The 27815-nt window shown below is 46.8% G+C and overlaps 2 protein-coding genes and 1 pseudogene across 4 annotated transcripts; 1 reads left to right on the top strand and 2 right to left on the bottom strand.

Annotated features, from left to right (window-relative positions):
• Positions 1–1492: 1492 nt before the first annotated feature.
• Positions 1493–27815, bottom strand: Hspa1l (heat shock protein family A (Hsp70) member 1 like). Of its 3 annotated transcripts, none has more exons than XM_045157829.1 (2): positions 27698–27815; positions 1493–3687 (listed from the first exon to the last, which is right to left on the bottom strand). In XM_045157829.1, coding segments are annotated over exons 1-2 (1938 nt in total). In that variant the 5' UTR covers positions 27700–27815; the 3' UTR covers positions 1493–1751. The 3 variants fall into 3 exon arrangements, with proteins under 3 accessions (XP_045013764.1, XP_045013765.1, XP_004671916.1); XM_045157830.1 differs by having other exon boundaries at positions 27687–27805; XM_004671859.3 differs by lacking the exon at positions 27698–27815 and adding an exon at positions 11237–11304.
• On the top strand, positions 11898–14254 carry LOC101608196 (heat shock 70 kDa protein 1B). Its single transcript, XM_004671858.2, has one exon. It carries the CDS (start codon positions 12041–12043, stop codon positions 13964–13966), a length of 1926 nt encoding a protein of 641 aa, XP_004671915.2. The 5' UTR covers positions 11898–12040; the 3' UTR covers positions 13967–14254.
• Positions 16158–24752, bottom strand: LOC101608286 (annotated as a pseudogene).

Genomic DNA, 27815 nt, shown 5'->3' with positions numbered 1-27815 from the left:
GTTAAGCGCTTGCCTGTGAAGCCTAAGGACCCCGGTTCAAGGCTCGGTTCCCCAGGTCCCACGTTAGCCAGATGCACAAGGGGGTGCACGTGTCTGGAGTTCGTTTGCAGAAGCTGTAAGCCCTGGTGCGCCCATTCTCTCTCTCTCCCTCTATCTGTCTTTATCTCTGTGTCTGTCGCTGTCAAATAAATAAATAAATAAAATATATTAAAAAAAAAATAGGAGCTGGGTGTGGTGGTGCAAGCCCACAGGCAGAGGTAGGAGGATTGCCAAAAGTTTGAGGCCACCCTGAGACTACATAGTGAATTCCAGGTCAGTCTGAGCTAGACTGAGACCCTACCTCGAAAAAACAAAATAATAAATAGCTGGGCGTGGTGGCACATGCCTTTAATCACAGCACTTGGGAGGCAGTGGTAGGAGGATTGTCATGAGTTCGAGGCCACTCTGAGACTACACAGTAAGTTCCAGGTCAGCCTGAGCTAGAGTGAAACCCTACCTCAAAAAACCAAATCGTATGAGCTGGACGTGGTGGCACAGGCCTTTAATTCCAGCACTTGGGAGGCAGAGTTAGGAGGATCACTGTAAGTTCGAGACCACCCTGAGACTCCATAGTGAATTCCAGGTCACCCTGGGCTAGAGTGAGACCCTACCTCGAAAAACCAATTAAAAAAAAAAAGGAAATAAAAAAATAAATAGGGGGCTGGAGAAATGGCTTAGTGGTTAAGGTGCTTGCCTACAAAGCCAAAGGACCCAGGTTTGATTCCCCAGGACCCACATAAGCCAGATGCACAAAGGAGCACACACATTTGGAGTGTTCGTTTGCAGCGGCTGGAGACCCTAGCACGACCATTCTCTCTCTCTCTCAAATAAATAAAGAAAAAAATAATTAAAAAAATAAAAAGTAAAAGTTAGCTGGGCATGGTGGCATAATGCCTTTGATCCCTGCACTTGGGAGGCAGAGGTAGGAAGATTGCCATGAGTTTACATAGTGAGATTACATAGTGAATTATAGGTCAGCCTGAGCTAGAGTGAGACCCTACCTCAAAAAACCAAAATAAATAAAAAAAATAATAATAAAATAAATTTTTTTTAAAGGCTAGCCAGGCCAGGCATGGTGGCACACACCTTTAATCCCAGCAATGGGGAGGCAGAGGTAGGAGAATTGCCATAAATTCGAGGCCACCCTGAGGCTACATAATGAATTCCAGGTCAGTGTGAGCTAGAACAAGACCCTACCTCGGCAAACCAAAGAAGGAAGGCTAGCCATGGTTCTGTATGCCTATAAATCCCAAACACACGGGAGGTACAAGAATAGTATCCCCGCCAAATTAAGTTCAAGGTCAAGGTCAGCCTATCCTACATCGTTTTAGGCCAGCCAGGGATATGCTGTCTCAAAGAAACAAGCAAACAAAGGGCATCAGTAGTCATTTTCTTTGGGAACAAATTTACTGAGTGGCAAATAACTATCCACACAGGAAGGAGAAAGGTTGCATGGCTGGAAATAAATATCAGACATTCCAACTCATTAGTTGGTTCAAAGAGGGGCTTCAATTTCCTAAAGGTTGATTTCAGGATTATAGGTAAGATGTTGGTGTATCAAAAGATGGTATATGAGACTTCTCCATCATAATTCCAGAGGATGGTCAATTAGGTTCAAATCCATTCAATTCAAGAATTGTTAACGATGTTTGAAGATGAAAGGAATAAAATTCACCTAGAGTCACCCTAGCACCCTCCAGCTCGAGAAAGGATTAATCTACTTCTTCAATGGTAGGGCCTGTGGGTCTTTCCGGGGTGTACCCTGTTCCACAGGTAGGCCCAGTACATCCTCCCTGATAAAGTTTTGTGATGACAGGATTACACATCTGCTCCAATTCCTTTCTCTTGTGATCAAATTCATCTTTCTCAGCCAGTTGGTTGGCCTCCAGCCAGGAAAGGGTCTCATTGCATTTGTCTAGGATTTTCTTCTTATCAGACTCACTGATCTTGCCCTTCAGACCTTCATCACTCACAGCGCTCTTCATGTTAAAAGCATAGGATTCTAAGGCATTTTTAGCAGCGATTTTATCCCTCTGGCTCTCATCCTCAGCTTTATATTTCTCAGCATCCAACACCATGCGCTCAATCTCCTCCTTGCTCAGGCGGCCCTTGTCGTTGGTGATGGTGATCTTATTGGCTTTGCCCGTGCTCTTGTCCATAGCTGTAACATTGAGAATACCATTGGCATCGATGTCAAAGGTCACCTCTATCTGAGGAACTCCTCTGGGTGCAGGAGGTATTCCAGTAAGGTCAAAGCGCCCCAGCAGGTTGTTGTCGCGCGTCATGGCCCTCTCGCCCTCGTACACCTGGATCAGCACTCCAGGCTGGTTGTCCGAGTACGTGGTGAAGATCTGCGTCTGCTTCGTGGGGATGGTGGAGTTGCGCTTGATGAGGATGGTCATCACGCCGCCCGCTGTCTCCAGTCCTAGAGACAGGGGTGTCACGTCCAACAAGAGCAGATCCTGTACCTTTTCAGACTTGTCACCCATTAAAATAGCCGCCTGCACCGCTGCCCCGTAGGCCACTGCCTCGTCAGGGTTGATGCTCTTGTTGAGATCACGTCCATTAAAATAGTCCTGAAGCAGTCTCTGCACCTTAGGGATGCGCGTGGAGCCACCCACTAAAACAATGTCATGGATCTTAGCCTTGTCCATCTTGGCATCTCGAAGAGATTTTTCCACGGGTTCCAGGGTGCCACGGAACAGGTCTGCACACAACTCTTCAAACCGGGCTCTGGTGATGGACGTGTAGAAGTCGATGCCCTCAAACAGAGAATCGATCTCCAGGTTGGCCTGTGTGCTTGACGACAGGGTCCTCTTGGCCCTCTCACAGGCTGTGCGCAGCCGCCTCACGGCACGCTTGTTCTGGCTGATGTCCTTCTTGTGCTTCCTCTTGAACTCCTCCACAAAGTGGCTCACCAGCCGGTTGTCGAAGTCCTCGCCACCCAGGTGCGTGTCGCCTGCTGTGGCCTTCACCTCGAAGATGCCGTCGTCGATAGTCAGGATGGACACGTCGAACGTGCCGCCACCCAGGTCAAAGATGAGAACATGTCGCTCGCCTTGGCCTGCTTTGTCTAAACCATAGGCGATGGCAGCAGCTGTGGGCTCATTGATGATCCTCAGCACATTGAGTCCCGCAATCACACCTGCGTCCTTGGTGGCCTGGCGCTGTGAGTCGTTGAAGTAGGCGGGCACAGTGATCACAGCATTAGTGACAGAGTGACCCAAAAAAGCCTCTGCAGTCTCCTTCATCTTAGTCAGTACCATTGAAGAGATTTCCTCAGGGTAGAAAGCTTTCTTCTCTCCTTTATAGGACACCAGCACCTTAGGCTTGCCTCCCTCATTGATCACTTGAAATGGCCAAAGTTTCATATCAGATTGTACAACAGGGTCATTAAACTTCCTGCCAATCAGACGTTTGGCATCAAAGACAGTGTTCTGGGGATTCATGGCCACCTGGTTCTTTGCCGCGTCTCCAATGAGCCGTTCTGTGTCGGTGAACGCCACATAGCTGGGGGTCGTGCGGTTGCCCTGGTCATTGGCGATGATCTCCACCTTGCCATGCTGGAACACGCCCACGCACGAGTACGTGGTACCCAGGTCAATGCCTATGGCCATTCCCTTATTAGCAGACATGGTTTTCCGAGGCCTGCAGAGAAATAATGATACCATTTTGGCAGAGTACTTTTTAATTTTATTTAGGGTAGCAAGTGATTTTATTATAAAATTTAAGCGGTGGGGGCTGGAGAGAAGGCTTAGCAGTTAAAGTGCTTGTCTATAAAGCCAAAGTACCTTGGTTCGATTCCCCAGTACCCACATAAACCAGATGCACAAGGTAGCACATGAATCTGGAGTTCGTTTGCAGTGGCTGGAGGCCCTGGTGCACCCATTCCCTCTGTCTCTCAAATAAATAAATAAAAATTAAATATTAAAGAAGAAATTTAAGGGGTGGAGAGATGGCTAAGCAGTTAAAGGGCTTTCCTGCAAAACCTAATGACTACCTGGCTTTGATTCCCCAGTACCCATGAGTCCAGAGTTCATTTGCAATATCTTCTAGAGGCCTTGGTGCACCCAGACTTACTTACTTTCTCTCTCTCTCTCTGCTTGAAAATAAACAAATATTAAACAATACTTAAGCCAGGCATGGTGGTGCATGCACGCCTTTAATCCCAGCATTTGGGAGGCAGAGGTAGGAGGATCGCTGTGAGTTCGAAGCCACCCTGAGACAACATAGTTAATTCCACGTCAGCCTGCACCAAAGTGAGACCCTACCTCGAAAAACAAAACAAACAAAAATAATTTATTAATCAATTTTCTTAAAAGTATAAAACATGAAAATAGACACAGCTGAGGACCACGAGCCTCAGACAGGATAAAAAGAGTTCCTGGAGAGAGAGCCTTCAAGTGTTCTCACTTGGTGTTTTTGTCTTGTTTTTAGACGGAGTCTCTCTCTGACCAAGGTTGGCCTGGTATTCACCTTCTAGTCCAAGCTGGCTTCAAATTTATATAGCAATCCTCCTGTCTCAGCCTCTGCAGAGCTCACATTACAGGTATGAGTTACTATACTGGGCTGTTTTTCTTCATTCTAATGTTTGAGCTTTTTCATACATTCTAAGGGTGCACGTTTAGTCCTTTTCAAGAGAAGGAAACAGCCGGGCGTGGTGGCACACGCCTTTAATCCCAGCGCTGGGGAAGCAGAGGTAGGATCACTAAATTCGAGGCCACCTTGAGACTATGTAATGAATTCCAGGTCAACCTGAGCCAGAGTGAGACCCTGCCTCAGATGAAAAAAAATAAATAAATAAAAAAGGAAAGAAAGAGGAGAGAAAGGAAACATTCACATTTGTGTGCTATGTTGCAATTTTAAACCCATCTGATGTGAGTAGTTTACACATACTAGTCTTCTACTCTGAAAAACATGACAGAAACACTGTCAAGATACCTACTCTCAGGCTTAGCTGTTAAGGTGCTTGCCTATGAAACCCAAGGAGCCAGGTTTGATTCCCCAGGACCCACGTAAGCCAGATACACAAGGTGACACATGCGTCTGGAGATCTTTTACAGTGGCTAGAGAGCCTGGTGTGCACATTCTCCCACTGCCTCTTTCTCTTAAATAAATAAAAATTTAAAAGTATATCTACTCCCACTGAGTGTGGTGGTGCACTTGGGAGGCTGAGGCAGGAGGATCCCCACAAGTTCCAGCCTGTAGCCTGGGGCTACAGAGTGAGTTCAAGGTCAGCCTGGGCTAATGTGAAACTCTATCTCAGAAAAAAACAAAACAAAACAAAAAAACAGCCAGGCATGGTGGTGAACGCCTTTAATATGAGCACTAGAGGAAGCAGAGATTTTAAAAAAAAAAAAAAAAAAAAGGAAGATCATTTGAAGCACCCTGAGACTACTTAATGGATTCCAGGTTAGCCTGGGCTAGAGCAAACCCCTACCTTGAAAAACAAAAAACAAAAAAACAGAAAGAAAAAGAAAAGAAAAGCTACGCTCAGCTAACCTTTATTGTCTTTATTCTTTAAATTACCTTTAGGATTGATTGGTTGTGGGTTCACTTGTTTGTGGTGCTAGGGAGCTATGATCCCAGAGCCTTGTCATGCTAGGTAAATGCTATACCACTAAGCCATACCTCCAGTGGATGCATTTTTAACCCTAAGACCCATGTGCAGTCGTCCTGCTCAAGTGAGTAAGGGTGTTTCAGGATAACCCCTGGCTGCTGGAGTGTTTCTATTTCTGTAGTGTCTATGGTAGGACAGGCTTGTCAAACAGCAGTGCACTGCCAAACTTGCCCCCTGTTCATCCTGAACCCTCGCTCACAGACATGGTGAAATCGTGAATAAGGACCTTGTCCTACATTCATCCCTAAATGGAACTCTTATGTAATAGGAATACTTTCTTTTGATTTTTTTTTTTTTTTGGTCTTTTTCTGTTTTTGTTTTTTTTTTTTGAGGTAGGATTTCACTCTAGCCCAGGCTGGCCTCAAACTCATGGAGATCCCCCTACCTCTGCCTCCCAAGTGCTGAGGCAAAAGGTGTGTGCCACCATGCTCAGCTCTTTTTAATGAAAAAAAAAAATTATTGGGCTGGAGGGATTGCTTAGCGGTTAAGGCATTTGTCTGCAAAGCCAAAGGACCCAGGTTCGATTCCCTAGGACCCACATTACCCAGATGCACAGTGGCTGGAGGCCCATTCTTTCTCTCCCTCTTTCTCTGTCAAATAAATAAATATATAAATATATAAAAATAAAATATACAGGGCTGGAGAGATGGCTTAGCGGTTAAGCGCTTGCCTGTGAAGCCTAAGGACCCCGGTTTGAGGCTCAGTTCTCCAGGTCCCACGTTAGCCAGATGCACAAGGGGGGCGCACGCGTCTGGAGTTCGTTTGCAGAGGCTGGAAGCCCTGGAGCGCCCATTCTCTCTCTCCCTCTATCTGTCTTTCTCTCTCTGTCTGTCGCTCTCAAATAAATAAATAAAAAATTAAAAAAAAAACTTAAAAATAAAATATACAAAAATATTAATTTATTTATTTGGAAGGAAGAGAAACAGGCAGAGAGGGTTGTCAGGCCAGGGCTTCTAGTCACCGCAAATGAATTCCATATGTATATACCATCTTGTGCATCTGGGGAGTTGAACCTGGGTACTTTGGCTTTTCTGGTAAGTGCCTTAATTGCTAAGCCATCTCTCCAGGCCACTTTTTTTTTTTTGGTTTTTCGAGGTAGGGCCTCACTTTGTAGTCTCAAGATGGCCTCAAACTCATCACAAGCCTCCTACCTCGCCACCCTAATGCTGGGATTAAAGGCATGCGCCATCACACTCGGCTAAAATTTGTTGTTGTAGTTTTTGTTTTTTTGAGATAGGGTCTCACTCTAGCTCACGCTGACCTGGAATTCACTATGTAGTCTCAGTGTGGCCTGGAACTCTTGGTGATACTCCTACTTCTGCTTCCTGAGTGTTGGGATTAAAGGCATGTACTATCACCCTGGGCAGATTTTTAAAAGTGTTTATTTTTATTTATTTATTTGAGAGACTGATAGGCAGATAGAAAAAGAGAGAGAGAGAGAGAGAGAGAGAATGAGTGCGCCAGGGCCTCCAGCCTTTGCAAATGAACTCCCTTTTATGCATCTGGCTTATGTGGGTCCTGGGTAATCAAACCTGGGTCCTTCACCTTTGCGGGCAAGCGCCTTAACCACTAAGCAATCTCTCCAGCTCCTGGCTAAATTTTTTTTGTTGGTAAAAATCCACAAAAGAGTTTATTCTAAATAACTTATTAATCTTCATTTTGAAGGTATAAGGATTGTAAAAAATACAAATGTTCTAAATACAATTTAAAGTTCTTATATTTTGGAGGAATTTTTTAAAATTTTGCTTATTTTTATTTTTATTTATTTATTTGAAAGTGACAGACAAGAGAGAGGCACACAGAGATAGAGATAGAGAGATATATAGAGATAGATAGATAGATAGATAGATAGATAGATAGATAGATATAGAGATAGAGAGAGAGAGAGAATGGGCGTGCCAGGGCCTCCAGCCACTGCAAACGAACTCCAGACGCATGCGGCGCCCCCCCCCCCTCCCCGTGCATCTGGCTAACGTGGGTCCTGGGAAATCGAGCCTCGAACCGGGGTCCTTAGGCTTCACAGGCAAGTGCTTAACCTCTAAGCCATCGCTCTAGCCCTTCTGGAGGAATTTAATGAAAGCCAAGATGCCACAGGAGTTGATGGATAGGGGAGCTGTCACCTCCCAGACCTGAGCAGATGCTGAGCTGTGGTGTTCATAGACATAGACATTGTCAGAAGATGAAAGTACTTTTAGTTTGGGGGCCAAAAAAAAAAATGGTATAGTGATCTGAAGTCATACAAATAGTCACAGAACTCACCAGCAATAATTATTTCTCACCAGCTGTTCTATGAGCTTTTCTTAGTGGCCAGAAGCTGTTCGCTAGTTTTAAAACGTTTCCCAGGGATTCATTGAGTGTAACAACTTTTATAGAACTACAGTACAATTTGCTTGTATTGTTTATTACAGTCTATTTTAGCACTGTCCCTGAGAGATCTGCAGGTTTTGGGAGCAACTGGAATTGCACGCCCCAAGGTGCCCAGGATAAAACCACTTTTCTGGGCTGGAGAGATGGCTTAGTGGTTAAGCGCTTGCCTGTGAAGCCTAAGGACCCCGGTTCGAGGCTCGGTTCCCCAGGTCCCACGTTAGCCAGATGCACAAGGGGGCGCACGCGTCTGGAGTTCGTTTGCAGAGGCTGGAAGCCCTGGCGCGCCCATTCTCTCTCTTCCTTTATCTGTCTTTCTCTCTGTGTCTGTCGCTCTAAAATAAATAAATTAAAAACAAACAAACAAACAAACAAAAAAAACACTTTTCTGAAGGTGGATCCTGGCTACTTGGCACAGCTATTCACACAGTGCTTTATCCAAAATGAAAAATTGTGCTACTGCTTTGGCCAACTTCAGTATCTTTTGCAAGTCGTTCTTAATTTTCCTGAATTTAGTTTTTGAGAATATAAAATGACAGTTGGAATAACAATGTGTAAAAAGAAAAGGAAGAAAAAAGCTTAATTCATGTGATAAGAAATGAGAGGCCAGACAGGCATGATGGCCTGGCTAAAATTTTTTAATGGCTCTCCTATGTTGGTTACCCATGCTACCACAGAGCAGGCATTCCCTCAGCATCCCACTTAGGAAGGGAATACAGATGAGAATACACACAGGGGTTTGCTAATCATCTCTTTGTTCTTTTCACCATTGACTGGGATTGTTTTACAGAAAGAGTCTATTAATTTGATAACTCTTTTCTCCCAACCTCAAGGTAGGGTGCCACTTTAGCCCACGCTGATCTGGAACTCACTCTGTATTCCTAGGCTGGCCTTTGAATTCATAGTGATCCTCCTACCTCTGCCTCCTGAGTGCTGGGACTAAAGGTGTATGCCACCACACCTGGCTTAAAATATTTACTGGAGCCTGGCATGGTGCTGCAAGCCTTTAATCCCAGCACTTGGGAGGTAGAGGTAGAAGGAGTGCTGTGAGTTCAAGGCCACTTTGAGACTACATAGTGAATTCTGGGTCAGCCTGGACTAGTGAAACCCTACCTCTGGGGGAAAAAATATATGTGCGTGTGTGTGTATACACACACATATATATATAAGCATATACATACACACATATTTGTTTGTTTGTTTGTTTATTGGGGAAAGGAGAGAGATTGCCTGTGTGAGGGCCTCCTGTCACTGCACAGAAATACCCAGACACATGGTTCACTTTGTGCATCTGGCTGGGAAATCAAACCTGGACAGTCAGGCTTTGCAAACAGGCACCTTTAACCATTGAGCCCTCTCTCCAGCCCCTTGACTACCCTTAGTATCCCATCTCGGTGGAATTATCCCACATTTGTAGCTTGTGCTTTTTGTACCTTGTCTTATTTCACTAGCATAATGTCCTTAACTTTTATTAATGATGGGCATGCTTGGGAACATCTTTTTTTTTTTTTTTTTACTTATTAAAGAGAGAGAATATGAATATGGGTGCACTAGAGCCTCTAACCACTGTGAATGAACTCCAGATGTATGTGCCACCATGTACATCTGGCATACCTGAGTTCTGAGGAATTGAACCTGAGTGCTTAGGCTTTGCAGACAAGTCTCCAGCCCCCTGGGAACATCTTTTTTTTTTTTTTTTCTTTTTCCAAGGTAGGGTCTCATTCTGGCCCAGGCTGACCTGGAATTAACTATGTAGTCTCAGGGTGGCCTTGAACTCATGTGGATCCTCCTACCTCTGCGTTCTGAGTGCTGGGATTAAAGGCGTGCGCCACCACGCCCAGCCTGGAACATAATTTTTAAAAAAATATATTTATTTATTTGAGAGAGAGGGATACAAAAATAGGCAAGGAGAGAGAGAGAGAATGGGTGTGCCAGGATCTTTGGCCACTGCAAACTCCAGACGCATGTGCCCCCTTGTGCACCTGGCTTACGTGGATCCTGGGGAATCGAACCTGAGTCCTTTGGCTTTGCAGGCAAACGCCTTAACTTCTAAGCCATCTTTCCAGCCCTGGGAACATCTTTTTAAGACTGAATAGCTTTTGTCGTCTGTGTGCACTTTCATGTTATGCGCACATCTCTCCATAGACACTGGGTGCGTCCACCTCTTGGCTGCTATGAAGCACCTATGAATGTAGGTGTACATATATATGCAGACCCTGCCCCATGGCAAAATGCTCCCTGGACAAAGGCAGACGGTGGTATCTCAAAGAGTGTGTGTCCTCAATCTCAATTTCTCCCAGGGAGGAATTCAACATTCTTGTTCCTAAACCTGTGTTTATTATAGTTTATTGTGGGACCACCACTATCTCCTCAGAAGACTCAGGGACTCCTGCCACAGTTCCCAGCCTCCCTCGGGTTTAGCAGGTTTCTACTTCCTTTGCTCTTTTCCCCTCTAGTAAGAACCCACCGAAAGTGAGTTGGACCAGACCATCCCCCTGCCTCCACTTCCTGAGTGATTAGAGGGTTGAGCCACCATGCTGGCCTTGAAGATTTCCAAAGAAGTTCAGGCAGTTTTTCTATCCTAATATTTATTCTTCAGACTCTCTGCGTAGCCGATTTCGACAGGGATCTCACTAACCCAAGCTGGCCTTGAAGTAGCAGCCATGCTTCTGCCTCAGCCTCCTTAGTGCTGGGATCAAAGGTGTATGCCACCACACCCAGTCGTTATGCTCTTTAACACAACCCTTGAGTTCTGGAGGCAGTAACAAATTAAGAGTTTCTCAGGGGCTGGAGAGATGGCATAGCACTTAAATCGCTTGCCTGCAAAGCATAAGGACCCAGGTTCGATTCTCCAGGTCCCACGTTAGTCAGCTGTCAGCTGCACATCATGGAGCATTCATCTGGAATTCGTTTGCAGTGGCCAGAGGCCCTGGAGTATCCATTAGCTCTCTCATTTCAAATAAAATAATAAAACGATAAAGAAAGAAAGAGAGCAGAGCGGTGGCACTAGGGAGGAAAGGCGGATCGCCATGAGTTTGAGGCGACCCTGAGACTACATAGCGAATTCCAGGTCAGCCTGGACTAGAGTGAGATGCTACCTTCAAAAATAACAAAATAATAATAAAAAAATAAAAATAACAATCTTCATGAACCTAGTAGCCCTTCCTTCTTCCTCACTCCAGGCCCCCGGGTTTCAGAGCCTGCACGGCTCACCTGAAATCTCGGCGCCTTCGCTCCAGCTTGGAAACCTTGGGGTTACTGGATCTCTGCGAGGGAGGAGGAGTTCCAGAAACATCCGACGGTTCAGCCCGAGTCCCCCCACCCCCCACCCCGCCCGGCCCGGAAATTCTGAGCTGGCCCTGCACCAGTGACTCGGATTCCTAAATTAGCGGGTGAGGTCAGAGGCAGCCCGGCCATTGTAACGCGACCGGAGGGGACGACGTCACCAGACACACCCGTGGCCCCTACACCTGGCCCGCAGCACATCCGGGGTCACCTACAGCGTGACCCCGATTGGAAACGTCCAGTGAGCGCAACAAACTGCCCACAACTCTGCGCCAGGCGGGGCGCAGACCTTCCTCCCCAACTTCCCTCCAAGCGGCGGCAGGCGTGTCGCCATGGAGACGGAAGCGGCAACCTCCCCTCCCCGCCCAGCCCTCACGAATCCCGTCCGCTCCAGCGAACCCCAGAAACGTCTGGAGAGTTCTGAGCCGAGACCACCCCTTCACCTCTGATTGGCCCACGGCGGCCGCGGGGCAGGACTAAAGGCGAAACCGCTGGAAAATTCCGGTCCCGGCTGCCTCAACCAACTCGGTGATTGGTCGAGCGGGGCTAGGGGCGGGACGACGCGGAGCGTTATATAAAAGGCCGCCCGGGCGCCGGGCGGACAGCGAGGGCTGTATTCCGAATAGGGCGGGTGCTGTCTGGGGTGCGGGAACGCAGCGAGCCACAGGCGCAAACCCGGCGGTTCGGGGCCCGACAAACCTTCCAGAGAGCGAGCGCGCATCCGGCGGCGACATGGCCAAGAACACGGCGATCGGCATCGACCTGGGCACCACGTACTCGTGCGTGGGCGTGTTCCAGCACGGCAAGGTGGAGATCATCGCCAACGACCAGGGCAACCGCACGACCCCCAGCTACGTGGCGTTCACGGACACGGAGAGGCTGATCGGGGACGCGGCCAAGAACCAGGTGGCGCTGAACCCGCAGAACACGGTGTTCGATGCCAAGCGGCTGATCGGGCGCAAGTTCGGCGACGCGGTGGTGCAGTCGGACATGAAGCACTGGCCGTTCCGCGTGGTGAGCGAGGGCGACAAGCCCAAGGTGCAGGTGACCTACAAGGGCGAGGAGAAGGCGTTCTATCCGGAGGAGATCTCGTCGATGGTGCTGACGAAGATGAAGGAGATCGCCGAGGCATACCTGGGCCACGCGGTGAGCAACGCGGTGATCACGGTGCCCGCGTACTTCAACGACTCGCAGCGCCAGGCCACTAAGGACGCGGGCGTGATCGCGGGTCTGAACGTGCTGCGCATCATCAACGAGCCGACGGCGGCCGCCATCGCCTACGGCCTGGACAGGTCGGGCAAGGGCGAGCGCAACGTGCTCATCTTCGACCTGGGCGGCGGCACGTTCGACGTGTCCATCCTGACGATTGACGATGGCATCTTCGAGGTGAAGGCGACGGCGGGCGACACGCACCTGGGCGGCGAGGACTTCGACAACCGGCTGGTGAGCCACTTCGTGGAGGAATTCAAGAGGAAGCACAAGAAGGACATCAGCCAGAACAAGCGCGCCGTGAGGCGGCTGCGCACAGCCTGCGAGAGGGCCAAGAGGACCCTGTCGTCGAGCACGCAGGCCAGCCTGGAGATCGACTCTCTGTTTGAGGGCATCGACTTCTACACGTCCATCACGCGCGCACGCTTTGAGGAGCTGTGCTCGGACCTGTTCCGGGGTACCCTGGAGCCCGTGGAGAAGGCGCTGCGCGACGCCAAGCTGGACAAGGCGCAGATCCACGATCTGGTTCTGGTGGGCGGCTCCACGCGCATCCCCAAGGTGCAGAAGCTGCTGCAGGATTTCTTCAACGGGCGTGAGCTGAACAAGAGTATCAACCCCGACGAGGCGGTGGCCTACGGGGCGGCGGTGCAGGCGGCCATCCTGATGGGGGACAAGTCTGAGAACGTGCAGGACCTGCTGCTGCTGGACGTGGCGCCGCTGTCGTTGGGCCTGGAGACGGCGGGTGGCGTGATGACGGCCCTCATCAAGCGCAACTCCACCATCCCTACGAAGCAGACGCAGATCTTCACCACGTACTCGGACAACCAGCCCGGCGTGCTGATCCAGGTGTATGAGGGCGAGAGGGCCATGACGCGCGACAACAACCTGCTGGGGCGCTTCGAGCTGAGCGGCATCCCCCCGGCGCCCAGGGGCGTGCCCCAGATCGAGGTGACCTTCGACATCGACGCCAACGGCATCCTGAACGTCACGGCCACCGACAAGAGCACGGGCAAGGCCAACAAGATCACCATCACCAACGACAAGGGCCGCCTGAGCAAGGAGGAGATCGAGCGCATGGTGCAGGAGGCCGAGCGCTACAAGGCGGAGGACGAGGTGCAGCGCGAGCGCGTGTCGGCGAAGAACGCGCTCGAATCCTACGCCTTCAACATGAAGAGCGCCGTGGAGGATGAAGGGCTCAAGGGCAAGATCAGCGAGGCGGACAAGAAGAAGGTGCTGGACAAGTGCCAGGAGGTCATCTCCTGGCTGGACGCCAACACCCTGGCCGACAAGGAGGAGTTCGAGCACAAGCGCAAGGAGCTGGAGCAGGTGTGTAACCCCATCATCAGCGGTCTGTACCAGGGTGCGGGCGGGCCCGGGGCTGGAGGCTTCGGGGCTCAGGCGCCCAAGGGAGGCTCGGGGTCGGGCCCCACCATCGAGGAGGTGGATTAGAGAGACGAACTGCCCAACGCCTTCGTTCTATGGTGTCCTGCAGACGCAGTGATGGGACCCTGGGACCTCGTTGCTCTCCCCCCCCCCCCCGTTTTTTTCCTGAAATTCTTAGGACTTGTTAAGTATGGGTCATGACATAACCTGTGTTCTTCACATTCGTGTAAACTAGTATTCTTAGTATCAACTTTTTCTCCCTTAAGTCACAACTGCCACTTTTTGTATAGTTGTAACTTTTGTTTTTGTAACGTAAGGATGCAAAATAAAATGTATACTTTGTTTTGCAACAAAGCAGTGGAGTTCTTTGATTTAAAGTTGCTTAAATAATAAAACAGCGTGGGGTGGGGCATCATGGTGTGTATTATCCAGCTCTGGAGAGGCTAAAGTGGGGTATACAGTGAATTTTGGGACCAGCCTGTGCTGGAGTGAGATGAGCTCCAGGTCCGTGTGTACTGGAGACCCTGCCTTTCGAAACAGACACACGTGAGTTTTCATTTATTCCTGAGGCTTTTTTGGCCTATACTCTATCCCCACCCTCCACAGAGGATCTCTACGTTGGCTGCACCCAGCACTGAGGTGATTCCATAGCCTTTCACAGGACAGTCTTGTGTTTAGCTTCTTTTCCTGTGTTGTAAAGTTGAACCTACTAAGTTTTTAAATTGCTGTAATTTGATTTTCCACTTCGGGAATTTAGAGGCAGATTATACTTCAGATTTATAAGTCTGCTGCTTATAGTTGAGGTCAGAACGACCTGCATGTGTTGCATGGCGTTGAGTAGCACTTTGTAAGGACTAATGCCTTACTCACTTGCAGTCCAGTCCATTTGTGTTAAGACAATGATAGTCTTATGTGAGACACAACAGAGGTTATAGTAGCTGAGTGTTGAGAGCTAATTTAACTTGGAGGAAGCCCTAGTTCTGTCTCCCAAGTGTTGGGATTAGTGTGTCACCATGCGTGCCTATTTTTCTAATATTCCTATTTACTTGCCAGGGGAGAGAACGAGAGAGATGCAGCTCATTGCAGTAGAGTCCCTGGCATGCCCATTTGCTCTATGTGCCTTTTCTCTCTCCCTCCCTCCCTTTCAAAGTAGTATATATTTTTTTCAAGGTAGGGTCTCACTGTAGCTCAGGCTGACCTTCATTCACTATGTAGCCTTAGGGTGGCCTTGAACTCTCAGCAATCCTCCTACCTCCGAGTGCTGGGATTAAAGGTGTGTGCCACCACACCCTGCTATAAATGAAATATATTTTAAAGTATTTTTAAAATTATTTGACCGAGAATGGGCGCGCCAGGGCCTCCAGCCGCTGCAAACGGAATGAGACACATGCACCACCTTGTGTGTGCGGCTTATGTGGGTCCTGGGGAATCAGAGGTCCTTTGGCTTGCTTGAACTGCTAAGCCATCTCTCCAGCCCTAAATAAACTACTTTTTAAAATAAAAATCATAAGAGCTCTTGCCATATACAAGCATAAGCCTGAAGTTCTATCCTTGAGTTTGATTCCCTAGCACCAACATGAACACTGTCATGGCTATGCATGCCTGTGGCCCCAGGGCTGTGAGAAGCGCAGACCACAGAAGCCCAGGAAAATCATGGGGCTCAAGTGATAGCAGACTCTAGAGAACTTGGCCTCCCGAGTGAATGGGGGCACACCACATACAAACCACCACATACCACGCTAAACACAAGAAATTTTTAAATAAACCCGAATGTCCAGATGTGGTGGTGCATTCCCGCACTTGGGAGACAGAGGTAGGATGTGAATTCAAGACCATCCTGGGACTACAGAGTGAACTCCATGTCAGCTTGGGCTAAAGTGAGACCTTACCTTGTAAAAATAACAAAGGGGAAAAAAAAAAAAAGCACATTTAAAAAAGTTTATTTCTTCATTTATTTGAGAGGAAGAGGCAGAGAAAGAGCATGGGCACACCAGGGCCTCCAGCCACTGCAAACGAATTCCACACACGTGTCCCCTGTGCATCTGGCTTATGTGGGTCCAAGGGAACTGAACCAGTGTCCTTACGCTTCGCAGGCAAATGCCTTACATCACTAAGCCATTTCCCCAGCCCAGAATGGCACATGTTATGTTAATTTATTTTTCAGTGCTAGAGATCCAAACCAGACCAGGGCCTGGTGAAGGTGAGCCACGCCCCAGGCCCTTGGCTCTTCCAGGGAGTGTTACAGGTCACAAAGCAGCTAGCTGCTTGTCAGCCACAGCTCCCTCCGGAGAGCTTGTTCCACTTGGACAGTCACGGAACTGGAGAAGAGGGCGGGTCCCTCCCCTCCGTATGGGGGTGGGGCACGGGTTGGGTGGGGGAGAGGCGCCTGGGAGCTTTGAGACCCAGTCAGTCACTCCAGAGGGTCTTCCACTGTTACAAACTTTCAAAGGCCCCCTCAGAGATGGACTGTGAAGTGGTGGCAGAGAGAAGTTGTGGAGGGACGCCTCCCTCAAGTCACCACCCAGACAGGCATGATGACATTTTTGGCTCAGTAGAATGAAAGTTACAAAACTTTCCAGTGTTTCCTTCCAGTCAGTTAGAACTGGGTGTGGTGCACCCCTCTAATTCCAGCTCCGGGGAGGTGGAGGCAGGAGGATACCAGCTTGAGAAAAGACCCGGCAATATAGTGAGACAACCTGCCTCAACTCCAAAAGTAGAAAAGCAAGACAAGGTAGCTCGAGCTGTAAATTCCAGCACTTGGGAAACCATGGCAGGATGCCCTAAGTTGGAGGTTCAGTAGGCTACATACAGAGTGAGACCCTGTCTCAAACAAACCAAAATGGTTTAGTGGTTAAGGCGCTTGCCTGAGAATCCAGGTTTGATTCCCCAGTACCCACATAAGCCAGCTGCACAAGGTGGCCCATTTGGAATTTGTTGCAGTGGCTGCATGCCCTGGTGTACCCATTCTCTCTATCGGCCTCTCTCATACATACACACACTCTTTCTCTCTCCCTCTTTTTTTCTCCTGAGGTAGGGTCTTGCTTTAGCTCAGGCTAACCTGGAACTCACTATGTAGTCTCAGGTGGCCTCAAACTCAGTGATCCTTCCACCTCTGCCTCCCAAGTGCTGGGATTAAAGGTGTGCATCCCCACACTTGGATTTTTTTCTTCTTCTTCTTTTTTGAGATAGTGTCTTACTGTAGCCCAGGCTGACCTAGAATCACTATGTAGTCTCAGAGTGGTCTCTAACTCAAGTGATCCACCCACCCCTGCCTCCAGAGTGCTGGGATTAAAAGCATGTGCCACCACGCCTGGCAACAGCTGTTTTTTTTTTCTGTGTGTGTGTGTGTGTGTGTGTTTTGTTATTTGTTTCAAAAAACATCTAGGGTCAGGCATGGTGGCACATGCCTTCAATCCCAGCACTCCAGAGGCAGAGGGATGGGATTGCTGGAGAAAGTGCCTGCGGCACCCGACCTCTGGTCCCATCAGCATCCCACTTCTGCTTGAGTCTGTGGCCGTCTGTCAGGCTCTGCGCCTTTGCCTTTGCTCTGCTGACTGGGCCAGGACCTTTCTGGAATTGTCTGGTCTGGAAGGCGGGACAACTCTGTCATTATTCTTAGGACATTCCTCGGCAAGCAAATGACTCCCTAGAGTCTCTTTACCCCCTAACCATCTTTAGTCAGACATTTTACATTGAATATCCACAAGATTCTATGAACTATGTGCCAGCCTTAGGTGGATCTGCCAGGAGCTGTAGGGAGGGGGTGATGGTTAGGGTAGCCAAAAAAAAAAAAAACAAGGGGGGAGGTGTTAGGAGGAGAGCTGCTGGGTGGTCACTTACCCCATTTTGCCCCTAATGCTCTCAGAGACTTTACATTCTCTCTCTCTCTCTCTCTCTTTTTATTTTTTATTTTTCGAGGTAGGGTCTCACTCTACCCCAGGCTGACCTGACCTGGGATTCACTATGTAGTCTCAGGTGGCCTTGAACTCACAGAAATTCTCCTACCTCTGCCTCCTGAGTGCTGGGATTAAAGGCATGTGCCACCATGCCCAGCTCTTTTTTTTTTTTTTTTTTTTTTCTTTCTTGCTTTGGTTTGATTTCTTTCTTGGCTTTTCAAGATAGGGTCTCGCTCTAGCCCAGACTGACCTGGAATTCACTATGTAGTCTCAAGGTGACCTTTAATTCACATAGATCCTCCTACCTTGGCCTGTCAAGTACTGAGATTAAAGGCATGTGTCACCACACGGGGCAAGATTTATTTGTTTATTTGAAAGAAAGAGAAAAAGAAAGCTAGAGAGAGAATGGGTGCACCAGGTATTCTAGACACTGCAAATGAACTCTAGACACAGACAGGTTTATGTGGGTCCTGGATAATCAAACTTGGGTCCTTAGGGTTAGCAAGCAAATTGCTTAACCACTAAGCAATTTCCCCAGCCCTAACCTGGTTTTTCTTTTTTTTTTTTTTTCCCTCTCTCAATTTGAGAGAGAGAGAGAGAGAGAGAGAGAGAAATAGATAGGTAGAGAAAGAGAATGGGTATGCCAGAGCCTCCAGCCACTGTAAACAAACTCCAGACGTGTGCCCCCTTCTGCATCTGCTTTGGTGGGTCCTGGGGAATGGAACCTTCCACAACTAAGCAATCTCTCCAGCCCCTGATTTTTTTTTTAAAGAAAAAACACACCAAAAGAAGTTTATTTGAGAGAGAGGGATAGACAGGCAGATAGAAAACAGGCATGCCAGGTCCTCTAGCCACTGCAAATAAGCTCCAGACACATGCGCCACCTTGTGCAGCTGGAGAACTAAACCTGGGTCCTTAGGCTTCACAGGCAAGTTCCTTAACCGTAAATCCATCTCTTTCTCCCTCTATCTCTTAAATAAATAAAATAAAATTTTAAAACATATCTCCAAAGCTGGGCGTGGTGGCACATGCCTTTAATCCTAGCACTTGGGAGGCAGAGGTAGGTAGGATCGCCGTGAGTTCGAAGCTACCCTGAGACTCCATAATGAATTCCAGGTCAGCCTGGGCTAGAGTAAGACCCTACCGCGAAAAACCAAAAAAGCAAACAAACAAAAATAAACCATATCTCCAGTCCCACATTAGCAGTTTTTACATTTAATTCAAGGTAATACCATGGTCCCAGTCGTGGTTCCGAATCTTGTCAGCACCTCACCACCCTCTGAGCAGTCAGGCTGCACATATGGGATTCCCAACCAAGGAGGGAACAATCCTGGGCACATCCTGTGAAACAGCACTGAAGTGCAACGCTGTTAATCCTTAGTGCTACCTATTACCTACCGTCCTGTGAACTACATACTGGATTTTTGTTTGCCTCTGTGAGTTTGGGGTGGTTTTCTTTGTACTTGGTGTTTGTTTGTTTGTTTATTTTGAGATGGTGTTTCTCTAGCCTTGGAACTCACAGCCATCCTCCTGCCTCAGCCTGTTATGTAGTGGATAAAAGGTGTGTATCACTGTGTCCATCTGAAATACATATTGCTAGCCAGGCATGATGGTGTACGCCTTTAATTCTAGCACTCAGGAGGCAGAGGGAAGAGGATCGTCATGAATTCAAGGCCAACCTGAGACTACATAGTGAATTCTAGGTCAGCCTGGGCTAGAGTGAGACCCTGCCTCAAAAAACCAAAAAAAAAAAAAAAAAAAAAAAGGAAAAGATAAATACACATTGTTAATTCTGTTTTAGAGAGGAGCATTTAGCAACTTAGGTAATTTCCTCAACATAGAAGGACTTCAAGCCAGAGGAGATGGCGCACAACTTTCATCCCAGCACTTGGGGGGTGGGGTAGGGGGCAAAGGTAGGAAGATCACTGTGAGTTCCAGGCCACCCTGAGAGTATGTAGTGAATTACAGGCCAGTCTGGGCCAGAGTGAGAACCCAACGCAAGGGGGAAAAAAAAAAAAACAAAGAAAAAAAAAACCAAAGAAAACAAAAAGAAGACTTAATTGTAAAAAAAACAAAAACAAAAACAAAAACAAAAAACCAGTGGAGATACAAAGCCAGGCCTTCTCCTTCTCAGTTTTTTTCCATGCTGCTGGAAATCTCCAGAGTTTAAGGATTCCTGCTTCAGCAGGGTGTGGTGACTCATGCCAGTATTACCAACATTAAGAAGTTGAGGCGGGAGTATCACAGTGAGTTCAAGGCCAGGCTGGACTACATAGTGAGTTTGTCTCACCACCCTTCTACTGCCTGTGCCCCACATACAAAGGCCTGGCTCCAGGATTCATATCTGTTGCCTCTTGCTTTCTTCTGGATAAGCTGAGCATTACCCATCTTTTTTTTTTTCCCCCTAAGGTTTTTAGAGGTAGGGTCTGGCTCTAGCCCAAGCTGACCAGGAATTCACTATGTAATCCCAGGGCAGACTTGAGCTCATGGCAATAGTCCTACTTCTGCCTTCCCAGTGCTGGGATTAAAGGTGTGTGCCACCATGTCCAGCTGCAGGAGACACTTGCTTGTAAAGTCTGCCAGCCTAGTATCGTTTTCCCAGTACCCACTTAAAGCCAGATGTACAATGTGATGCATGTATCTGGAGTTTGTCTGCAGTGGCAAGAAACCCTGGCGTACCCATAGTCACTGTCTCTCTCAAAGACAGACAAACATAAAAAAAAAAAAAAAAAAAAAAGAACAAGGAGAAATCAGGACTGTTTGAGAACCTATAGGAAAAAGGAGCCAGGGGCTGGAGCAATTGCTTAGTGGTTAAGGCACCTGTTTACAAAGCCAAATGGCCCAGGTTCAATTCCCCAGGACCCCCATAAACCAGATATATAAGAAATATTTTTCAAACAAAGAAAAAAGAACCAGGCACAGCATTCTGGAGGCCAAGGTACGAAGATCACTGTAAGTTCGAGGCTACCCTGAGACTACATAGTGAATTCCAGGTCAGTCTGGGCTAGAGTGAAACCCTGCATTGAACCCCCCCCCCAAAAAAAAATAAATTTTAAAAAAGGAGAGAGAAGTTGGAGAGGTAGCTAAGCCACAAAGGTGCTTGCTTGCAAAGACTGATGGTTTGGCTTCAATTCCCCAGTATCCATATAAATCCAGATGCACAATGTGGTGTGTCTAGGATTTATTTGTATTACAGGAGGCCCTAGTGTGCCCATTTTCTTTATTTCTCGGTCAAATAATTAAATATTGAAAAAATTATAAAAGGTGGGCTGGGGAGATGGATCAATGGTTAAGGCACTTGCCTGCAAAGGCTAATGACCAGAGTTAGATTTCTCAGTACCCAAAAAGCCAGATGCACAAAGAGGCACATGAATCTGGAGTTGTTTACAGTGACAAGATGCCCTGGTTCTCATTCTCTCTGTATGTCTTCTTTTTCTCTCTCTCTGCTTCGAAATAAATAAAAAGCCAGGCATGGTAGGAGGATCACCGTGAGTTTGAGGCCACCCTGAGACTACGTAGTGAATTCCAGGTCAGCCTGGGCCAGAGTGAGCCCCTATCTAGAAAAACCAAACATAAATAAATAAATTAATTAAAAATAAATTTAAAAAATTTTTAGAGATAAAAGAGAAAAGATTCTACACTATCAGATGAAGAAGATTCTTTCTCACTGTAGAGACAGAAAATTTTCCTGGCACTCTGGAGTCTGGAACCCCTTCAGTAAGACCACCTAACTGTTCTTCCAGCTTCAGAAACCTGAGCTGTATTCCTTCTAAATGTGGAATTCAACAGAAGCCTAATTTCAAGATGAATCAGTTTACTTTGGTTGTGTGTGTGTGGTTTTAGTGCTGGGAATTTAACCCAGGGTTTATTTTTTCTAATTTTATATTTATTCAAGGGCTGGAGAGGTGGCTTAGCAGTTAAGGCACTTGCCTGTGAAGCCTAAGGATCCAGGTTTGATTCCCCAGGACCCACGTAAGCCAGATGCACAAGGTGGCACATGCTTATGGTTTGCTTGCAGTGGCTGGAGGCCCTAGAATGCCCATTCTCTCTCTCTCTCACTCAATCTCTAATATAAGTAATTAAAATAAATATTTTGAAAAGCATTATTGCAGATTTGGGGGAAATGAGGACTGACCTCAGGACTGTCAGTGATCACAGTTGGTGGTGAGGGTTCTGGAGGGAGGGTGTTTCTCAAGGTCTCTGGAAGTATTGATACACTGGGCAGCTAACATGGCAGTGTGGGGAATCCCCAGCCAGAGTTGCAGAGTAATGGAAAATTCTTGAAGTTTGACCAGTCTGACTAGATCAGGGAGGTGACTCATTAGGAAAGTAACATTTAAATACAAAACAAAACAAATTTTCACCTACCAACCTACCCTTCCCATTTTCATTATCTACCCAACACTTAACACACACACACATACCTACACCACCACCTACATACTGAGGATTTTCAGAGCAGTATCTTTGTAACCTCAGTTTCAATCAGCAAACTATCAGCAACTGAAGACCCTTGGATTCCAGGAAGATAGATGTGCTTTGATAGTGGACATGTATACTCAAGCAACTTTGAACATGCCTGCCAAGCAGTATTCAGAGGAAATATTTCTTTTAATTTTTTTTAATTAATTAATCAATTTATTTATTTATTTGAGAGCGACAGACACAGAGAGAAAGACAGATAGAGGGAGAGAGAGAATGTGCGCGCCAGGGCTTCCAGCCTCTGCAAACGAACTCCAGACGCGTGCGCCCCCTTGTGCATCTGGCTAACGTGGGACCTGGGGAACCGAGCCTCGAACCGGAGTCCTTAGGCTTCACAGGAAAGCGCTTAACCGCTAAGCCATCTCTCCAGCCCAGAGGAAATATTTCTTTATCAAACACTGCCTCCTTCCACTTATGCTAAAGAGCCTGTGGATAGCCTGATGTGGTTTGCAGTCCTGTAATCCAGCAGTGGGGTCTTAGAGGCAGGAGAATCAGGAGTTCAACGCCAGACTGAGATAAATAAGACCTACACTCAGACCAAAAAAGAAAAAAAGAAAACAGACATGTGCATATAGCAACCAGTATTTTTCCACTATGGGTGGTTTCCTCAGAACTACTGCTTTTTAGTACTCCTCATACTTTTCTTTTTTTGTTCAAACTTTTTATTCTAGGACGAACTACCAAATTTAAAAAATTACCCCACTCTTCCAATTTTCCTTCCCAAGGGTTAAAAGATCCACTTGGAGATATGACCCATCAGGAGAGCACCCTGAGCAGTGTAAGAGCTGATGAAAAATGGCAATCTAGGTTCCAGGAATTATGGACCAAAGAATAGACCCATGCAGACTGCAGAGCCAAGAGCCTGGCCCAGAGGATACAGGATTCACCACTTAACAGGGACTTGTCTTCTGCAAGGCAGCCATCGAATGTGCACAGGATCAGATGCTTAGGGACAAGCCACAGATGGTTTCTTGGCAATATCTTTTCTGTATTTTAAGAGAGTTTCATTTATTTAGTAACTTGGGAATTCCTTAAACACTTTAAAATTATTCACCAAACAGGAGTGAAATTTTCAGATAAAATAAATCTGAAGATGATGTATGGAAACAATCAAAAGCCCTTTTATGGCCAGGGATTGATGAGATGGGGATGACAAACATTTAGACTTTCATCACCAATGAAAAAATAAAAACATCTTTATAGACTTAAAATTGTCATTAGTGCATTTAGACTTTGGAGAAAGGACCAAAATGTAAAATACCTTTACAATTCAATGTTAATGAAAATCAGCCATTGTGTCAAGGTCACCTTAGTGAGCTACCATTGCTTAAATATAAGAAAAGTAATTTCTTGATCCAAACTAGTGAAAGCTTAAAAAAGATTGTCTTTAGAAAACATTATTTGAGGACCATGATTTGTTGGAGATACATTCTGATACTCAAAATCATTTTCTAACAGAGTTACAGATTAGCCTTCCAACATACCCTTCTTAAAAAGCTGTCCACTAGGCCAAGCGTGGTGGTGCACGCCTTTAATCTCAGCACTCCGGAGGCAGAAGTAGGAGGATTGCTTTGAGTTCCAGGCCACCTTGAGACTACACAGTGAATTCCAGGAGAGCTGAGCTAGAGTGAGACCCTACCTCGAAAAACAAAACAAAACAAAAAGCTGTCAGATTTTCATTTCTATGTGAGATATTTTCACCAGTGGGCTGTTCAGTTCCACATGGTAAGCTTTCTTCATTATTATTAAGAACTTCATGCATAGTAAAAAGATTACCATTCATTGTTTTGTCATCTTTTCGAAAAGACACAAGCAAACTGGCTAGAATAAAGCTGACTTCTTTTAAGGCATGCAACAAAAATATCCCCACAATGATTGTGAAGAAGCCACTCAGAGTCCCAGTGACATCATCAACAGGCTTATCTTGCCACTCCTTAAAAAGAATAGCTGAACAAGTTAACATTGAAGTTGTAAAGAATACATAATATACTGGAGTCACAATGGAAATGTTGAATATTCCAGAGCTCGGTTTAGGTAAATAATTTGTGTGTTCATGCAGAGCACGAGGCTCAGCAGAAGCCAGGCCAGGGGATGCTTCAGCATAGCCTTTCCAACCAACAGCTTTGATGGCGATGCCCAAGCCCTTCACACAGGGGACTGAAAAATGCTCCAACCACCCAGCAGATTGTTATGTATACAAGAATGTTCCTCTGTCCATGGCGAGGTCCCATCACAAAGATTAATATTAAGGATACAATGACCACAGGTGTTGCAAAGACCACAAAACCTGGATCACCTAACTTATGTGACATTTCATTTAGGGTCTTGATCTCTTCCTCCTTTGGAGCATAGATGACCATAACTGTAGATCAAGGACACTGAGAGCCCCTAGTGGAGTCACTTAGCATGGCTGGTGCAAACACATATGCAGCAAAGTTGGCCACCTCACCAGCTCCCATTGACAGCAATCCCGCCCACCACAACCATTCTTTAAGATATAGGCTGGAAGACCAGGTGTGGTGGTGCACGCCTTTAATCCCAGCACTTGGGAGGCAGAGGTAGGAGGATTGCCATGAGTTCGAGGCCACCCTGAGACTCCATAGTGAATTCCAGGTCAGCCTGGGCTAGAGTGAGACCCTACCTGGGGTGGGGGGGAGAAGATATGGGCTGGAGAAATGGCTTAGCGGTTAAGCGCTCACCTGTGAAGCCTAAGGACCCCAGTTCGAAGCTCGATTCCCCAGGACCCATGTTAGCCAGATGCACAAGGGGGCGCACATGTCTGGAGTTCGTTTGCAGTGGCTGGAAGCCCTGACATGCCCATTCTCTGTCTCTCTCCTGCCTCTTTCTCTGTCTGTTGCTCTCAAAAAAAACAAAAAAAACAAAAAAAAAAAAAAAGAAAAAAGAAAAAAAAACCCACAAATAAAAATAAACGAAAAAAACAAGAAAAAAAAAAGGAAATGGCTGGCTGCCTTGACCTGCTCTCATGGACCCTTTTCTAGCAAGTTTTAGAAGGCTTTTTTTTTTTTTTTTTTTTAAAATGAAACTCCCTTCATTGAAAATTCTTGAGGTCATAGGCAACCCGAGACCAATATAAAAATCATATTTCCCTTAGGATCACTTCGTTTGTTCCTGAAGTTGCTCTTGTGAATCACATTAATTACAGAACAGAGAAACTGCTTGTACTGGAGGCAGGAAGGTGCAATGTTCAAATATGTAAGCTTAATATAGTTTCTGTTTTGAAAAAGAAAGATGACTTATTCATTCTCATTTTCTTAGAAATGCTACCCCTTTGTCCCATTTAAAAATTAAACCCTGGCAGAGTAGTTTCGCCCTCATTCCGTACGCACCTTCCTCACTGTCCACTGGGAAGCATCCCGACCCGCACCACTTTCATGGTAGTGCCCACAGCTACCTACCTCTGACGCCCTCCGGTCAGCCCCTCATACTTTATTTTTATTTTATTTTTGGTTTTTTGAGGTAGGGTTTTGCTCTAGCTTAGGGTGACCTAGAATTCACTATGTAGTGTCAGGGCGGCCTTGAACTCACTGTAATACTATCTCTGTTGTTGGGATTTAAGGCATGAGCTACCAAGCCCAGCCTTATATATTATTATTAACCTCACACAGTCAGTCTATCTATAGATGTTGTTTCAAGGTAGGTTCTCACCCTAGCCCAAGCTAACCTGGAATTTACTCTGCAGTGTGAGTCTGGCCTGGAACTCACAGCGATCCTCCTACTTTGTCACCCAAGTGCTGGGATAAAGGGCATGCATCACCGTGCCTATTTTTATATTTTATTTTACTTATTTAATTAATTTTTTTTTTTGAGGTAGGGTCTCACTCTAGCCCAGGCTGTCCTGGAATTCACTATGGAGTCTCAGGGTGGCCTGCAACTCATGGCAATTCTACCTCTGCCTCCGGAGTGCTGGGATTAAAGGCATGCACTATCATGCCTAGAGATATATATCAAATCGGGATCCTTTGGCTTTGCAGGCAAACGCTTTAATCGCTAAGCCATCTCTCCAGACCCCATCTAAAGTAAATAAAAATAAAACGTTTAAAAAAATAACCAAATGAAATTGTATTCAAAGCAAGAGATAGCCGGCATGGTGGCACACGCCTTTAATCCCAGCACTTGGGAGGTAGAGGTAGGAGGATTACTGTGAGTTCGAGGTCACCCATAGACTACATAGTGAATTCCAGGTCAGGCTGGCCTACAGCAAGACCCTACTTCAAAAACAAAGCAAAACAAACAAACAAAAAAATGGGCTGGAGATATGGTTTAGCAGTTGATTGCAAAGCCAAAGGACCACAGTTCGATTTCCCAGGACCCATATAAGCCAGATGCTCAGGTGGCTGGAGGCCCTGGCATTCCCATTCTCTCTACCCCCTTTCTCTCTCTCTCTCTCTACCTTTTTTTCTCTCGCAAGTAACTTAATAAAAATAAAAATACAACAACAAAAAAGACAGAGAAGGCTTAGTTGGTTTCTAAGATAAAAGTCTAAGAGGATAAATTAGAACATGGGTCCCTACACCACAACCGTACAGCAACACTGGCTTGCTTCAAATGCATTGTGGCACGAGAACAGGCTAATCCTCAATGCAGGCTCACACCCTGCACATTTTAACATAAAAGTGACGGCCAGGACAGGAAACGGAGGATCCAACTCTAAAATTAGTTCTTGCCTTATTACCAACAAATGAATGAGTATGTTTTTTTTCTGTTTTTTTCAAGGTAAGGTCTTACTAGCTCAGGCTGACCTGAATTTCACTATGTCGTCTTAGGGTGGCCTCGAACTCACGGTAATCCTCCTACCTCTGTCTCACAAGTGCTGGGTTTAAAGGCGTGCGCCACTACGCCCGGCTGAATCAGAAATTTAGGAGAAAGAAAAGGATGGAGGGAGAGAAAGGCTGACAAAGGTGAATCTCTCTAGCTCTCTGTTTTTTGTTTTTTTTTTTTGGGTTAGAGTTTTGCTTCATCCCTGATCTGTAGTCTCAGGCTGGACCTGAGCTCAGGATGATCCTCTTACCTCTGCCTCCCCAGGGCCACTACGCCCGGCTCACTTTCTTTTTTTTGACACAGGGTTTCACTCATATTGGCCTATGCACTCGCGGCAATCCTCCTGCCTCAGCCCCGCAGAGTCCGGGTGACAGGTGAGAGCCACTTTCTATGGAAAGTTTTTCGGGGTCCCTGCGGGCCAAGCCCCCTCCCCCTCCCTGGGGCGCGTCCTCGCGCTTATTTACGCTCCAGAACCCGAAGGTCCTCCACCCCCATCGTGCGCACACCCGTGTGCGATACATATATATATATATTGCGACATCTTACTCTTTCCCAGTTGTTAAACCTAACACGGGAAAAACGTCTCCCAGAGCATAGCCTTACTGAGGAGGGAGGAGGTGCAGGCCGACCTGTCACTCACATGCACGGCCCAATCAGTCTTCCCGGCTTTAGCTTTAGCCCGCCTCCTCGGCGAAACTCTAGCTTGTTCTCCGCGGACAGCACGCGATAGGAGACCACAATCCCCCAGTCGCTGCCGT

Source organism: Jaculus jaculus, chromosome 8 (genome assembly GCF_020740685.1).
Source record: "Jaculus jaculus isolate mJacJac1 chromosome 8, mJacJac1.mat.Y.cur, whole genome shotgun sequence".
In the NCBI taxonomy this organism is placed as follows: domain Eukaryota; kingdom Metazoa; phylum Chordata; class Mammalia; order Rodentia; family Dipodidae; genus Jaculus; species Jaculus jaculus.
Note: the sequence above shows the minus strand (reverse complement) of the source record. Positions and strands in the feature narration are given on the sequence as shown.